At 38.6% G+C, this 18,375-nt stretch overlaps 1 protein-coding gene across 1 annotated transcript in view; it reads right to left on the reverse strand.

The window, feature by feature from the left end:
• LOC131670369 (B-cell receptor CD22-like) overlaps window positions 1-18,375 on the reverse strand; it is a gene marked incomplete at its 3' end in the record, with an annotated part of 212,117 nt that overhangs the window by 20,709 nt on the left and 173,033 nt on the right. The window contains exon 8 of the mRNA XM_058945909.1: window positions 2,409-2,565. Within this exon, the coding sequence (XP_058801892.1) occupies window positions 2,409-2,565 (157 nt within the window). The remainder of the gene's footprint in view (window positions 1-2,408; window positions 2,566-18,375) is intronic.

Raw genomic sequence — 18,375 nt, forward strand, 5'->3', positions numbered from 1 at the left:
GCCTACATAAGCGGCTAAAATTTCGAGGACCTTAGACGATAGTTGCTATAATTGGATAAGTAACGTAACATCATTTTTTTTATTTTTATATTCTACCTACGTAACGCTGTTTTTTATAACACACAATGGATGCGCCTTCCACTTTGCTTTCGTTATCTCCTTCAAAAAGTTTATTCAGTGTGTCAGACACTCTCAATTCTTCTATTTCTCTTTACCTTGTTTCCGATTTATCCGTTACTTTACGAACTTTCCTTCGTTTTGCTTTCCTAGGACTTTACTCGCCTCACTTTTTTCTTTTTTCGTTGCTCTTCATTTCTTTATGTTTTAAAGTAAACAAGATGGAATATTTTCCTTTCTTGGCGTATTAAAAAGAAGTATGTACTTTATATTTTTACTAAATCTTTCATTTCGGCGTCGGGACTGTGTACCAAATATCTTATACAATCAATGATGGTGGATTTTGTATTTTGCTTTGAATTTTGCTTCGCGTTCAGAATCTAAGCAATAAATTTTTGTTTACAAACAATGCAATTGAATGTTGCGTTATTCTAACAAGTTTTTTATTAATAAAATACAAAGCATTTTTAACAAGATAAAACACACACCCATACAAATTCCTTATACAAACAAACGTCAGTTTCAATCATTACAGGTCTCGCTATCTGTAATGATTGAAACTGACATTTGTTCGTATAAGAAATTTGCATGTTTGCGTGTTTTAGCTTGTTAAAAATGCCTTATATTTTATTAATAGAAAACTTGTTAGAATAATGCAACATTGAATCTAAGACAATAGTTATCGACTACCTACTCTTGGTGTAATTAACCACAAGCGAGTAGCAACTCTCTCTTGATTCATGGAATATTTCATATAGGTTTACAATGGATCTTATTATAGAAAGGATGGGAAGGGCTAGTAGTGTTACCGTCGAAAGGTATCACACCAAAAGCAGGCGCCAAATCGAAGTCATTCCGCTCACTCGTTCGCTCGCTTGCGCGGTCATACATTCATACATACGCGCACTAGATATGTATACGAAAAGCAAGCGGCTGCCTATCGCTTGGGAGCCATAACTTTCCACGGGCGCCCACACACGCCAAACATAAACTTTATGAGGTCGGATGAATGTAGTTTCGTGATAAATTTCTCCGATCAATAAACGCCCTTCCGCGAGGACAATGCTTTTCGGCCTCTTTTATTTGTTTTTTGCAGTTCGGCGCTTGCTCCTGCCGGCGAGCAGAAAAGAGTGAAGAAAAAAGTGAGTGAGGTGGGTCGAATCTGTCAGCGGCATCAATGAGTTGCGCATGCACGTAATAATCGACTGCCAATCGATGGATACGTGTGCTGCAGCCGAAAAAAAAAAGGAATATGGAAAAGGGATAGTTAAAAGAAGTGACGTATTGAGTAAATTGGCGTGGCCTACGAACGCATTTTTCTACCGATGTAAATAACATAAGTTGTTTAAATTTCATTCTATATATTATAAATGTTACACTTTATTATCTTACCACTATTTATTTAGAAATTGTTTTGATTTTGAATCTGTTTACTTTTTAAAAGTTTCAATCAGAGATTCGCATTTTGATCTGAGAACAAGTAATTTATTTATAAATAAATAAAATAACTCTCGTTCGTTCGTTCGTTTTCTACTTTTCACTGGCTTATCGTAAATGAGTCTTCAGACTAAGTTCGTTGCATTGATCCTTTACGCGCTCGTGGCTCCGCTGAGATAAATAAAATAAATCAACAATTTATTCATAAATGTTACATTTCATAAAGATATAAAAATTTTTTACAGATTTTTATTTGATGGAGTTTATGGGACTGTTACCGATCGATAAACCAATTTGCTACGAGCTAATTGTTCTTTTTTTTGCTTTTAATCACCCGGATAAGGACTAAAGAAAAAGTGAATATTTATGAAATGAATGAAATTTATTTATGAATTTCAATAACGATAAATTGTTGCGATAGGTATTCTATGAATATTCATTGAGTTATCGGTTCAAACATTCTTAATTTTTATAATAGCCACTTGAAATTATGTACAGTTTTGCAAATTCCAACCGAAAGTGTTTTTTCCGACAGTGGAAAAATCGCAGGGAAAAGATACGTGCGAAGCGGGAATTGTTGGAGACCTATCACCAATACGGATTTCTTCGGTTCAATCCCAAGGTAAATTTGAGTCGGGCATAGGCGCGAAGGCGACTACGCGTCTCTTTTACGAGGGATCCTTTACTCCGGTTTTTATGAGAAATAAGGATCGACAGCCAATCGCGAGCGACTCGTACGTGCGGCGACCATAAAAAAACGATGAGAACGTCGTCTCTCTTTAGAAGGTGAAGGGGAAGAGGGAGATGAAGAAGCTTGCTAGAAGAAAGTCAGGAGAGAATGCGAAATTACTCACACACTACGTCGATCCGCCAGGAGGTCTCCAGAAAGAGTCCGGTCACGTTTGGATTTTCCGCCCTACAAGTCACCGATTTTCCGTCGTCGTCTGTGCCCGGCACGAACTCTACCCTACTGATCGTGCGATTCTCCGTGTTGAGCGTAGCCTTCTCCTCCTGCAAAATCAACGCCAAATTTTTACTTACATCATGTACAATTGACATAAGTTAATCAACCATTGGATAATTCTAATTACGCAAGTACTTTTCAATAAAATAAATATTTGGATTAAAATGAATCACTTCTGTGGCCAAAGCTATTTAGGTTAGAATATAGAGCTTCTTTATGTTTTTCTTATTTTATAACAAAATTTATTTATTATTATTTTTTAACAAAATTTTGTAATTCAATCAAAAATTGTACACAAGAGATTTTTAAGGGATACATTATCTTGATTAAATACACAACTTCGTCATAAAACAATTTGACTGCAAGATTGGTAGAAATATTATTAAAGTTAAGAAATTTTTATGTACATATAACGTAAATTGAATATTTGTTGGAGCGGTCAATCCTCCAGGTAAAATTTATCAAAATAATATTGTTCTTCAAGAGTATGCTCAGCGCATCATGACTTCATCAGTTTGGGTAATCTTAGCTTGTGATAGCTATGTCGTTGTCTGCATTTGTAAGATTGCGTAAGAATCCGAGGAAAATGAAATTGTCAATGAGCATCTGAAAGTAGATCGAATCTGGGGATATGTCTTTTCAGCTTATCGGTCGAAAGCTGCTTGGAAAGAAAAAGAGATCACTAGCCAAACGAAAATTGGTGAAACGAGCGAAGCTTTGAAATTACCATAAAGATTCGAAATTTAAGCAAAACTGCGAGCGATTCTTTTTTTTTTCTTTAGTTTTTTCTTCTTTTTGACCAACATGTGCAAGCCTCGCGTTGGCTCTCGAATTCCTCGGACCATGAAAGTACTCGCGAGCAGTTTGCATGAGAAGTAAGTAGTTGCTAGAACTCTTTCACGAGAGCATAAAAGTGCACCAACTCCGCACGCGCGGCTGGACTCTTTCGAAACTTTTTTTATCGTCCTAGAAGATGAATGTACCGAAAGCTGCATACTTTTAAAATAATCGCACTTCAAATATCGATGTTCATGCCATGGATAGGCCAACGCTGATGGGGAGTCGTTGATCTAGGTAAATCTCAATTGAAGGAAGTAGAAAATGTATGAATTTTATAGGATTTTCAGACTTTATCCTTCACGTCTCTTGGGTCGCATGAATCTCAACACATTTTGTTCGATTTTAACTGCGTTACTAGTAATCTAAACGGTCAAAAAGAGATTTTATTTGGCATTTTATACCCTATTAAATGAAATTTTGCATAAATAAGTAGGATACCGTACAAAATACAGACTAAAAATTATTCAGTCAAACTTGGTCTTAGTCAACTGAAGATAACAAAATGATGAGTTGAAAATTTTCAATATTCTAAGCAGTATAGTATTTTTGTAATTTTATTTACTATAATTTATCGCAACTATGTAGTGGATAATGGATAACAAGTCGCGTAGGTTTTAGGTCAATGGTTAATTGTAATAACCTAATAAAAGTAGACTTAATAAAAGTAGATTTATAACGTTATAAAATTAAGTAAAAACACTGAAAAACTATCTCGAAAAGTTAAAAATCTTTAACGTCACAATGTTATAAGAAATTTGTGATGTTATAGTCATTCAATAGCCTAAAATTTACTCTTGACCTAGAGTTAATGATGTTATTGTGGCAGATTTCTGTTAACGTAGTTGTTTTCGACAAAGCTTTTTTAATTCTTAAAAGGAATAAAACTTCAGACAGTTTTCGTTTTATTTTTAAGCGTTTATTAGAGCAAAAGTCACAAGCGACCGCTCTCGACGCGAAAAAAAAAAAAAGTCAAGAGAAAAAAAAAAAAAGGGGGCGAGCGCAAGCTCGTGTGTCGTTTGTCCAGAAAAAAAAAAAAAGGTAACAATTTCATCGCTATGACTACAAAAACAATTCATCACTATGACTAAAGAACAATTGCTCGCTCTTCGAAAAATCAAAACTTATATTAGCCTGTCGGTAAATCGCAAACTTCTTTATCCTATCGGTAACATCCTCCCCACCTACAAAATTTTATATTTTGTATTCTTAAACTTTAATAGTAAACATCAATCATAAATAAAACAAATTATATAATTTACAATTGCGTCTTATTTCATATCTATTACTCTTACCAACTCTCAAGAAAATTAAACCCGAATTTGTCCAGCCAACCGTCCGTAGACAAGCCTCTGCGCTTAACTACCCCGTAGCTTTGCCTTTTACTGAATCAAAATTCATTGGCAAAGATTCTGCGCCCACGAAAGCAATTCTTTCGCGACGCGGCCTTGACACAAATTCAAAGAATACCTTTCTCTTTTTGAGTGAGGTTTTACAGTCAATTCTCAGACAAGTGATCCCGCATGATCTATTCATGCGTACTTAACTAATTTATTACTAGGTCTTGTTAACACTCCGTTTTCCGTTCTTAGTTCAACAACTCTTACTCTATTATCGGCGCCTGGTAAAACACGAATTACAATTCCCTTTTTCCAACAGTTTCTTGGTACATTTTCATCGGTAATTATAACTAAATCGTTTATTTTTAATTGAGGTTGGTCCTTTTGCCATTTCTTTCTAGAATGTAATGTTGGAAGATATTCGCGTAACCATCGATTCCAGAATTCATCCGCGTACATTTGAGCTTTTTTCCATTCTTTCTTTAAGTCTAAATTTTTATAAGTATATCGTGGTAAACATAATTGTCCTGAAGAGGATCCAATCAGGAAATGATTTGGGGTGAGAGCTTCCAAATCATGAGGGTCGGCTGAAACGTGCGTTAATGGCCTAGAATTTACACTATGTTCAATTTCCGCTAAAATGGTACGTAAGGTTTCTTCTTTTGGATGCCTATGTCTAATAGTAGCCGCTAACGCACACTTCACCGACCTGATAAGTCTCTCCCACGCCCCTCCCATGTTGGAGGCTGTAGGTGGATTAAACTTCCAAACTATATTATTTTTTGACGTAAATTGAAACAATTTTGCATAGTCAATTGATTCGATCGCCTCTAACAATTCTCTATTAGCTCCAACGAAACATGTTCCATTATCAGAATAAATATACACCGGGAAACCTCTCAATGCCGAAAATCTACGTAAAGCCATGATCGCAGAATCCGCGCTCAAATTATCGACCAATTCGATGTGTATTGCCCGAACCGTCATGCAGGTAAATATCGCTCCCCACCGTTTCTCTTTTCTTCGTCCTATTTTTACCCAAATAGGTCCAAAGTAATCGAGACCGCAATGACTGAAAGGCCTCATTCGATAAGCCAGCCTAGCATCGGGTAGAGCACACATTCGTGGTTGATATGGTTTTGCTCTTAATTGTCGACACGTCGGACAATGCGCAACGATACTTCTAAAAACGCGACGTAAACCAATAATGAAATACAGCTGACGAATTTCATTGATAACCGCTTCGTGATGCATGTGAAAAAATTCTTCGTGATAATGTTGAATGATTAATCTCGAAAGTCTTTCATCGCCATCGAGTATTATCGGATCTTTTCGAAACTCCTGATTGATTTTATTTTGGATTCTACTGTCCGATCGCAGTAAACCATTTTCATCGACGTAAGGAGATAAATTTGTAATTTTACTATTTTTACGAACCGTACCCGAATATTTTAACGAGGCAATTTCAGCCTGAAAGGAAATAACTTGACTTTGAATCAACACTAATGTCTTTGCTCTTTCAAAACGTTCAGTCCGAGTTTCGAATAAGTTTATATTTCTTTTCATCCAAATATCAAGAATCTCAAGAGCTTTTGCTAAAGTGAGCGTCAAACGTAAAAACGTCGAGAATCGATTAAAATCAATTAATGGAGAGAAATGATTAGTCAATAAAATAAATTCTTCTCTAGTAATAAATTCTTTTTCCGTCTCGACTGTCTTTTCGGTGATACTCAAATCTAATTTATTGTTTAAGTCAATTTCCGAATCAAATAGAAAGGGTGGACCTGATAACCAGCGGCTTTTATTTTGCAAAGCCTCCGGCCTAAAACGCGTACCGTCGTCAGCTGCATTTTGACTTGAGCTTACCCAATGCCACTCATCCGGATTTGTTTTCTTACGAATTTCACCAACACGATTCGCGACAAAACTTTTGAATTCTAATGGATTCTTTCGAATCCAACTCAAAACAGTTGTAGAATCTGACCAAAAGTATCGCTTTTTAACAAAAAAATCATGTTCGCGTACGACAAATTCAGCTAATCTCACTCCAATCAGGGCGGCTTGTAATTCTAATCTAGGAATCGTACTTTTGTCGCTAAGAGCTATAGCACGACTTTTCGCCATCACAAAAGCTACGTGAAACCTTTCCTCGCCTATATGAAAGCGCCAGTAACAGACAGCTGCGCAAGCATTTGAGCTTGCATCGCAAAATACGTGTAGCTCGGCATCTTTTTTTTGAAAGTCTCGCAACTGATAACAACGATTAATTTTAACTGACTCAATATTTTTTAACTCGAGAAGCCATTTTTTCCACACGATAAATTCGTCATTCGAAATCAAATCGTCCCAATGTATTTTACTTTTCCATATTTTCTGCATTAAAAATCTTGATTGAATCAAAAAAGGTAACAAAAATCCTAAAGGGTCATAAATAGACATAATGATACCTAGAAACTGTCTCTTAGTCGGACTTTGAACTCCTTGCAAAATTTCAGGTGAAATTTTCTTGCTGTTAAAATTAAAGGTTAAACAGTCTGAGCTATTAAGCCATTTCAAACCTAACACCTTTTCTACACTCTCATCCAGGTTTAAACTATTTATAATCTCTTTTGATTGAGCTGACGAATGAATATCAACAAGAGCCAAACGACAATTACTTGACCAACTGTGCATTTTAAAGTCTGACTTTTCATTGATTTTGATCACTTGTTTTACTATGTCATTCGCTTCTTGACTAGACTCAAAGCTATCTAAATAATCGTCCATGTAACAATTTTCAATTAATTTTTGTGAAGCTATAGGAAATTGAGATTGAAAAGTCATCGCATTCTTATTTTTAATATACAAAGCTGTGCTAGGTGACGATTTGGCTCCGAATAATAATACTCGCATTCTACAAATTGTCGGCTCATTTGTACGATCCGAACCTCTCCATAAAAATCTCTGCGCGTCGCGATCCGAATCAATAATTTTGATTTTCATAAACATGTCTTTTATGTCCGATTTGACTGCAATTTTGTATTGACGAAACCGCATTAAAATTCCTGGTAAAGATTTTAAATAGTCCGGGCCAGGTAATAAAAGGTCATTGAAACTGACAGATTCGGATTTCGAAGCCGCATCGAAAACTAAACGAACTCTACCGGGCTTATTTACATTGCGAACTCCGAAATGAGGCAAATAATAAATTCGATTGTCACTCGATTCTTCAATGACCTTTTCAGCAAACCCACACTCAAACAATCTTTCCATTTCTTTATAATATAAACCAGCATATTCTTTATCGCGATCTAACTTTCTTTCAAGAGATAATAATCGAGACAATGCTTGAGCTTTTCCGTCTGGGAAATTACGTTTTTCGGATTTCCAAAGTAAACCTACTTCCCATGAATCGTTCACGTAATTGCTAGTTGAATCTAGAATTTTAATTGCACGAGCAATACCCGGATCAACACATTTAAACTGAATAATTCCGATAGCATCGAGATTGAAATAATTAAATACTAATTCATTAAGCTCTTTGTCATTATGTGGTTTCGACGGTCTTTTCACAACCCCTGTGTTACACAAATTTATTGATAATGTTTTGATAGAAGAGTTAAAATGACCGTGGATGGACCAGCCTAATAAACAGCGCGAAACAACTAAATCGTCTTTCATAATCGTGCGAACTTCTCGTGTAAGAATAAGACGACAATTGTCTTGACCGATTAACATGAGAGGAGTTTCATTGAATGGCTCCACGTAAACGTCAGTTCGCTGTTTGCAAAAATCAGCTAATTCTTTAACAATAACTTGTCTCGACAGTGGAATTTCATTGACAACTAATAAATTATTTACTGCGAAAAGATCTGATTCAATTTTGACATGCAAATTTGTTTTATAATTTGACTTTAAAACTGCTTTTTCACCTGCTATACCTTTGATATAAATATTCGTTTTGAATTTAGGAGCTGATAAACGTTTTATTACAGAAGCATCTATAATGGAAATTGTTGCGCCATCGTCAATCAAAGCGTAGATTAACGCTGATTTTTCGTTTACTGAGAGTTCAACCCGAATAGTTTTTAATAAAGAGCACGAAGCTAGTCATGAATCAGCGTTGAAAGAATTGCTTGGAAATTGATTTTGTTTCAAATTTTCCTCACTATCAATTTGAGCAGTCTTTTGAGCTTCAACGGACTTTGAAAGTTCATCTTTTGGAGTGAAATGTAATAAGGTGTGATGATTTCGTTTACAACGAGCACAAGTGATTTTGGATTGACAATTTTCACGCGAATGACCCTTTTCAAGACATACGAAACACAAACGTTCGCTCCTAGCAAATTTCCAACGCACATTCAATTTTTCTTTCGCAAAATCGCGACAATCCTTAATCAAATGATTTCTACGATTACAAAGAAGACATGATTTCTCAGTTTTTCGTTTCTTTGCTTGCGGTTGTTGATCATCATCGTTTTCATCAGTTTTATTATTAGTATCGATCAACAAAATATTTCTCGAATTGTCCCGATCGTTGTTATGCGGGCGTTTGTTTTGAGCAGATGCCGTTTTCAAAATAATTAAATTCTTTTTGATTCTCTTATTTGTCTCTTCGAAAATAAAATCAGACAATTTTTCCAAATCAGTTTTGTTTTCACAGTTTGTTGAATCAAGATGCGCGTAAATTGTTACAATTGAATCGGGCAATTTTCTAATTATGTTGTCAATAATTTCAGGATTTTGCAAGTAACCTTGCCAACCATTCAACCCTTTTATTGCCGAAATGGTGTTTCTCAAAATGGTCGCAAACTCAATCATTCGCGACTCATCTACGTTCAAGTTTGGTAATTTTCGAATGTCATCACACAATTTATCAAGAATCAACTTCGAATTCCCGAATCGCATTTCTAATGTTTGCATTATCAATTTCGTATCTTTGCAGGACATAAACAAAGATTTTACTGCTTCAAAAGCTTTATCTTTTAAGGCATCCGCGATACGAAGAACATTGTCTTCTTCGTTATAATTTCCCGTCGCAGTTGAAGTCTCAAAAGCATTTTTGAATCGCAACCATTCGAGTGGATCACCCTTGAAAACGGGCAACGATTTTGCAGAAGACATTCTACTCAAAAATGTTGAGCTTTCATTGCTCGCTATGGAATTGCGCGACATAATTGAATTTTCCAAAATATCAGCTAATCTATTTAATGGATCACTAGAATGGTTCTGATTCAACCTAACCCTATCGGGAATATCGCTAGTCGTACTATGGAATCGATTGTCATAATTATTTACGTCTCTAAAGTTCGCGTCTTCATCGTTGTTGAAGTCCTCTTCCATGGATACGTCGAAAGGTTCATTGAGAGCGTAGTTGGGGTCGAGGTTCTCGTCGCCGTTGTCAGCTTGTGGTACGAAGTCGTAGTCAGACGCGTTGATGGGCGCTGCATCGACGACTCGACGTTGTACAGCTCGACGACGAGCGTTGGCGAGCGCAGCAACAGCTCGCACACGAGCGGCGGCGGCCCGGCGAGCAGCGCCAGCCCGCTCACGGGCGGCGACGGCGGGAGCCGGCGCAGCACCGACGCCCCGCCGAACAGCAATGGCCCGACCTCGGGCGGCGGCAGCAGGCGCGAGCGCGGCGGCCCGGCCACGAGCAGCAGCAGCAGCCCGCGCAGGGACGGCGGCAGCGGCCCGGCGACCAGCGTCAACCCGTTCACGAGCGGTGACGGCGGGAGCCGGCGCAGCATCGACGCCCCGCCGAACAGCAACGGCCCGACCTCGGGCGGCGGCAGCAGGCGCGAGCGCGGCGGCCCGGCCACGAGCAGCAGCAGCAGCCCGCGCAGGGACGGCGGCGGCGGCGGCTCGGCGACCAGCAACGGCCCGACCTCGGGCAACGATAGCAGGAAGAGTCGCGCCGCTCTCGCCGGCAGCACGCCGCCCCGGACCTGCGTCACGCCTTGGAGCCGCTCTCGAAGCGGCGGCCCGGACCCGAACTCGGCCTCGAGTTGCAGCAGGAAGACCGCCGACAACTCGTCGAGGCGCCGCCTCCCGGCCACGAGCAGGAAGATGTTCAGCGCCTCGGACACGAGCCCGGCCCCGAGCGCCAGCAGCTCGAGCAACTCCCGGTGCAGCCGCCATGACAACGCCACTGTCAACTTGACGATGAGCATCGTCGTCATAAGCGACCTCCTGCACCTGACCTCCTCGACCGGCCATTCTTCACTGACACTTTTTTTTTTTTTTACAATGAAAATGCAAGAATTAAAAAAAAAGAAAACTCGGAAACTTTCTTTATTCCCGGGTTTCGGCACCAAAATGTTTTCGACAAAGCTTTTTTAATTCTTAAAAGGAATAAAACTTCAGACAGTTTTCGTTTTATTTTTAAGCGTTTATTAGAGCAAAAGTCACAAGCGACCGCTCTCGACGCGAAAAAAAAAAAAAGTCAAGAGAAAAAAAAAAAAAGGGGGCGAGCGCAAGCTCGTGTGTCGTTTGTCCAGAAAAAAAAAAAAAAGGTAACAATTTCATCGCTATGACTACAAAAACAATTCATCACTATGACTAAAGAACAATTGCTCGCTCTTCGAAAAATCAAAACTTATATTAGCCTGTCGGTAAATCGCAAACTTCTTTATCCTATCGGTAACAGTAGTTTTTCGATTAATTTTAAGTATTCTTGGTTTGCTGTTTATATTGACGACTGTTATCATAATCTGTTTCTTCTTTATATGAAAATCAGTAAAGCTAGATTTATTTCATGGTTGATCATTATTTCATAGTCTTCAAGTGCCACTTACGCAAATTCTAGACTTCTATAACATACACAAGAGAACTTTCATTCAAAGTATCTCAAAAAATATATTTCTGCCAGTTCTTAAACGACTTTTTATTCATTCCACATCATTATTTCCTGGTATTCCCGTGCAGGATCCTTTAATATCACTTTATGTAGAATAAAAATAATTAAAAGTTAATTTTAGAAAGTTATATAGCTATTATCTTTTCAATAAATCCAGATTTAGTATTAGAAGCTAGAACATACCGTAGCTTAATAAACAATACTTCATTTTAGTTCTGATTGCAGATCAACAGGATAAAAAAGCCACCAACTCTTGCTTGCGAGCAACTTTGTGTCGTGCGTACATTGCGCCGTGTAAACGCAGACGGTGGTGGATCCAAATACAAGGGCTGTTGATGCTGATGCGCAGCGAGTATGTGACAGAGAGAGAGAGAGAGAGAGAGGGAGAGAGAGAGAGAGAGAGAGAGAGAGAAAGAGACAGACAGACAGACAGACAGAGAGGAATAGAGATGGAGTATGCGTGGGAGAGAGAGTGTGAAGCGTAGCAAACAGACATGTGTGTATATTCGCACTCGATCGAAAGTCCTAGTTACCAACTGGGATATCTTATTACGGAACTCATACGCACATGTATGGCGCGCTCCAATTCGACACGTAGTTGTTCCCTCTGTATAAGTGTACATGTATACATGTACAGCGACGCGGGAATAGCAGGTACATGTTTGTTACTCAGAGAGTGGCTTTTCATCCCCGTTGCGTTAACACCATATAATGAATGACATTTTCGGCTTTCGTCATAGAATCGTAGGAGGGAGCGCATTAACATTGGCCCTTGTGATGTGAAACAGACGACGCGCACATCCTCTTGCTTATTCGTTCACTCTCTGCTTTTCATTGAATTCTCGCGAATGTGTCTTCGGGCTAATTTCGCTGACGTAATCCTTGACACACTAACATCAGAGAAGCAGTTTAAATTTTATTGTTCTTGTGGTACAGTGGAGATTTTAAAATAAATCGGCTATTAAGCAATCTATGTATCGACTACATGTCACGAGTAAATTCGATTATGATAACGTGAAAGCTATAGTGCGTCAACTGAAAAAAGTATTATTACATCATCCTCGACGTTAGGAAGACGTAACGGAGTAAAATAAATAAAGTTTTATATTTATCACAGTTTTATATTTTCTTCTACGTCTCTCTAAAGAGTCTCTGCATGCGTTAGAAATAAAAACTCAATATGGCAGGTTATATTAATTGTGATCAGGAAAGGGTAGATAAAATAAACATCACTGCAGTTGAATACAACGAGGTTGATTTATTGGTACAAATTTCCCATATAATATACGGAACGTGTGAATTGAACTTGGAGCTTGCATTTATTGTCCTTACTGCTTTTTCAGATACTATGAGCTTGCATTTATTGTTTACTGCTTTTTCAGATACTATGATGAGAGATATAATGGTAAAACACGCACATGTCCGAGTCTGGAGTATTCCTCCACGAACTAGCATTAATTCTTTTGCAACTTGGGATTCCTCTGTACTTTTAATTGCACTGAGATAAGGGCTAACTCTTCGCACTCTTGAACCACCGCGGAAATTTGTCAGTTGGCCAGGACTTCCTTGAGCGACCAAAATCACTATCGTCATCGTCAGGGTGCTTCCCATCAGTGTTGGCTGGAGATGGTGTTTTGATTCAGCAGATATCCGTAGTGTCCCATACTCGTACAGATAATGCGGGTATACGCATCAGCACCTATGATAGCGTCTACCTTAACACGTTGGCTGAAAGCAGATCTGATGAACGTAGATGAATAACGCAATAGACTCGAACAGAGCTCGTCAAATTTCCACCTTGATGGTTCAAAAGTAGTGACGGTACCGATGGCTCTCAGTATAAAGGCATTTATCTTAATCAGCGATCTCTTAGTTGGATCCATGATGTTAATAGAGATCTGATATCTGGCTGAATTCATGACCGATCCGGTAACGATGACTATTCCAACGTTAGTACAGTGAAGTCGACAGCTAATTTTGCGAGCGAATTCCAAATTGATCAGAGTGGTTTCGGAGTATGAGTCAAGCAATACTCTGGCACTTTTCTTGCAGACGCTATCTTTGCTGAGTAAAACAATAACGATGGGGAAGATGGCAAGTCCTGGATCGTTACTCTACTCTGTCCGTATAGTGTCAAATTAGATCCGTGGCACCTTGGGGCCTTGCTGGTTGTGGCTCCTTGTCGTCACGATGCCCAATCCATTGAGCACCCTCGTAAATGAGAATGTCATGGGTACGTAATATAATTTAAGTACGTGCCGCTCGAGAGACAGTTTTCCGTTGTGTGATTGCTGCTGAAACAGTTGTAATATTGCCCTTCGGATGATACTAGTAATCACCGCTTCAACGATTCCAACCCGCAGAACGTAAGCAGTGTCTGATGTTGTAAGCTTTTTTGCAGTCGGCAGGAGGAATCGCAGAGTGTGATATCTTCACTGAAGAAAATCAGCAAATCGTTCCAACGAGATCTCATGCACTTCAAAGAATCCTTGACCGGCCAGTTCTACTTTAGTTCTTTCTCCTAGGCTCTTCTCGTAGGAAGATCCGTGATCCGATTGGCCAGAAAGACGAATTAATTGTTCCAATACTTCAGGGATCGTTTGAGTTATCAAGTTGCGAAGTTTTCTGAGCTCATCCAGTAGCTTGAGAATTCCTCAGGCGATTCCTCTTCGTACGAACTCAGTTCTGCAAGCGCAGTAAAGTGGTCCCTAACCTGAAGCTTCGGCTGGTTGAAGCGGTGACAGAGAGCTGTCCAAGCTGACGCGTAATCGTTCTTAGCTATGCAAAATCTCCGTAGAGCCTCACCAGCCGTGCCGTAAATGCTCATTTTGAGAAATTGAGCTTGGTGGCATCTTCTAGTGAGGTGTTGTTGTGCATAAGGCTAATGAACAGATCGCGGAAAGTTTCCCAGTCTTCCGATAGGCCCCTGAACTTGAGCAGTTTTAAACGTGTCAGTTTTTATAGGGAATGTACGATCCCTGGGCCGATTTTGATGCGGCGCACTATGTTGCACATCGACTTAGAGGTGGACAAAATCAAATATCTTAGGTTGGATTGAAGATAGGGAAATGAGCCGGACGGCGTTTTAAAGCTGGAGAAAATGCTGATTATTGGAAAATTATCTAATTTTTCAAAAAATGAAAATTTTCCCTTGAATTTGGAGGTCAAGATTTAAGTTTTTGAAAGGTAAAATATAGTTCTTTTCGATTTTGAAGATTATAATGAATTTTTTTTTAAACGAAGGACATCATCTTGTAGCCCATTCATCATTAATGGATAGAGTTCAAAAAATATTGTATTATCCTTCACAAAATCTATCAAAGTCACTATGAGATATCAACTTGGGTGCCATTAAGCGTATATATTTCTATTATATCCTTAAAATTTATGAAATCCCCACTTACATAAATCGACTTTTAACCTCTGTTTACTCGATGATCTTAGGAAGGAAAAATGGTAGAAGGTTATATTTATTTATTGCTCATTTCAAGGATTATAAGATGATGTCCTTCGTTTAAAAAAAATACGTTATCATCCCTAAAATCTAAGAAAATAAATTTATTTTCAAAAATTTACAACTTTGGCCTCCAAATTCAAGGGTAAATTTTAATTTTTCGAAAAATTGGATAATTTTTCAGTAATCAGCATTACTTCAGCTTTAAAATGCCGCCCGACTCATTGCTTTATATTTTCATTCGAGTACGAGATATTTGATTTTGTCCACCCCTAAGTTGATATGAAACATAGTGCGACGGCTACGAACATCCCGTTAGCGTCGGAGATGGGGCAACAGTCATCTGCTGTCGATATCCAATGATTGCCATGCTGATTGCGGCAGCCGTCCGTCACAGTCTCCAACAAAAATTTAACGCGTGTTCGTCGGTAGCCGTTCACGATGACGTTCGTCCCACTGCATTTCATTGTATTACTAATTAGTTAGTTGGACTCATTTTTGATTGAAAAATTCTCAGATTTTCTGCGCCTGGATATTAGGCTCGAAAAACTAGCTGGTCAGGGAAGAGTGGACAGAATAAAAACCACTGCAGTTGAAATCTGCTCTATTACATGGAACGTGTCAACTAAAATAGGCGGAAGGAAGCAAGGGGTCATTCTCATACTTGACCGTTGAGGACGCCTTATGCTTTCTATGCAGTTTGTCGGGACTATTTGGTCGAACAATTTGTGTACTTGATACAATTGGTGTGCGCACCTGTTTCTTTTCTTTTATTAAATCCAAGCAAATGAGGTAGATAAGAATGCGACGTAAAGTGCACGTGCCTCGCGTATCAAGGAATGAGCAGACATCTAAAATAAAAGAAAAGAAGACAGAGCAACTCTTGCGGCATTACAAAACGCTAAAATAACTCTTATTGTTAACAGTATTGTCTTATAAAATCATACAAACAGCTTGGCTGACAAAGCGCATAACAATGGATGTATACAACAACAAGCGCGTGATGCTTTTATTAACAATCAAGAGAAAAGGAGGAGATGCGAGCCAACGAAATTACTTCGCAGAGAGCGCGGAAAGGCTTTATGAAAGATTGGTGCTGAGCGACATCTCTCTTTCTCGCTCTCTGCCTCTTTAGGTCTTAGGCTAGCTGCACTCGACGTTTTTAATTTCATATTCAAAGTCTAATTGCTCTCTCTTTCTCGCTTTGAGCCGGTAGTCCGCGCCAACTGTCGCCGCAATACTTCACCTTCCGTCCGCGCGTTTCTCCCGCTCACCTTTCATTTTTTTTCACTCTACAGTACTTTTCGCCAGACTGTGCGGCCGACCTGCTTGCACCTAATTTCTTTTTTATGCAGTTATATTGTGACCCTTCAACTCGCTCTCTCTTTCCACTTTCCCTCGCGTCTTATTCCTTCGTTCTTTCTGTTCTTTTATTCGGAATTGTGGCCGTTTTTTATTTTTGCAGTGCAACTTTATAGACGCAAGTACTTTGATTTTACTTTTAATGAGGGTTTTCGACTAATTGTTATGATCGATATGTCGCGAGTATTGTATTATAATTATAAATACATACATTTTTATCGCATTTAACTTTCTTTAATCGATACTTTCATTTTGCATACAAAGTATCATGTATTATGTTTTACTCGTTAATCTGAATTTTCTTAACGAGTATAGATTACGAATTTGATAATGGTATAATAATTATTGACTGCAACATTTTGTTGCAATGACATCTGAAATTCAGTTATGTATATGAAGAACCTATGAAGCGTAAGTCTTTCACGAGCGATTAATATTTAATCTATTCCATAACACTGTAAAAGCTCTCACGCTTGATTGCTTCATTGGCTAACTTTTTCCATTACACGTCGGGCTTTAATATTAATATCATAAATTGAGCATCAAACTTTCAAAGTATCACTTGTGTTCAATAAAAGTTTTATACGAATTTTTTGATAAAAGTCTTCTTATAAATTAATCAATTGAAGTCTTCATTGGTCGTCACAGAGATTCATATACTTGCAGCGAATATGGCAACGAGGAATATTTACGAATCACTAAGCGACTTTATTAAAAATCTTTTACTCATAGATATTAACGTGCCAATTCTTCCATAAAACTGACGATTTATCGGATCGATTTGTCTAATGAACTGCTAAGCAAGCGCGCAACGCCCAATTTAAATTTTTTAATTTTCCAGAAAATATAACAGCCATAAATGAAAATTTAATATCGTTGCATTGAAAAAAGAAAAGACTTAATAAGACGAAGAGAGAGGGAGATAGAGAGAGAGAGAGAGAGAGAGAGAGAGAGAGAGAGAGAGGCAAATTAAAAACTAAGCCAATGGCTTCGGTATTATTTCGCGGATATGATCGCAAAGCATGTCCTTAATTTCGAGCAATAATAAAGGGAAGCCACGGAGCGTAAATGCCGGCTGCTGCTGTTCCCAAGATGAGAAAGTATCTATCTGTCGTAGGAGAAAGAGTGGGATTTAAAGAGAGAGACAGGAAGAGGCGAGCTAAAGTAAAAAGTGCTAGCCGGGTAACCAAAAAGAAAGCGCGGCGTAAGAGAGGAATGAAAAATAACCGAGACTGCGTGTAACAGCCTTAATTGCATCATACGTTAATTAAATTTCACGAAAGGCTCACTGAAGAAGATAGCGAGGAAACAGGCACAGGCAGGCCGGGAAAAATTGTGTGTTACGGCCAAATTGCTTCGGGTTTTGTTTCTACCTAAATAGTCACGGCCCTTGCCAATTTTTCTATTTTTCGAAACAGCCTGCACGCGCGCGCTTGCGCTTCGCCTTATGAAATTACTTTCAGCACATATAACTTTTTCTTCATTCCAGCGATCGATGCTTTGTTCCAGTCTATTTCTATTTATACGCGATTCCAACCTGATATTTTTAATACGGTTGGGAGAAAGAAATCAATTATAATGGCTTTCGTATTACTTTAGATTAAATTGAAATTTATTCTTTGGTGTTGGTTAGGTAAAACTTGATCAAAGATCTAGATAAAATAATTCAAGAAAATACCGGTCATATTTGACAGTAAAAGTTAAATTGAATAAGCTACTAGCAATCCAGCTAAACACCAAACGGAAATTATTTATATTATTACCTTTGGATGGTGCAGGAAGGCATGGAAAGTCTAGAAGTAGATTGTTAGTACGTATAGAATATATCTTGGTGATAGCTCGTTACGAAGAAACCAACAGAAAAATAGAGCGAGCGTGCAAAGAAGGTAAAAAGAAGGCAAAGGAAAAACGTGATGCATATACATGCGAAACATCCTCTCATCGCGCGTAGTTGGCTAAAGCATCGAGCTAGCTAGCAGAGCGAACTATGCTGCTGAGATAGAGAAGTACTCGACAGAGCAGCGCT

This window comes from Phymastichus coffea, unplaced genomic scaffold (assembly GCF_024137745.1).
Source record: "Phymastichus coffea isolate CEN01 unplaced genomic scaffold, Cenicafe_Pcof_1.1 PCOF00109, whole genome shotgun sequence".
In the NCBI taxonomy this organism is placed as follows: Eukaryota; Metazoa; Arthropoda; class Insecta; order Hymenoptera; family Eulophidae; genus Phymastichus; species Phymastichus coffea.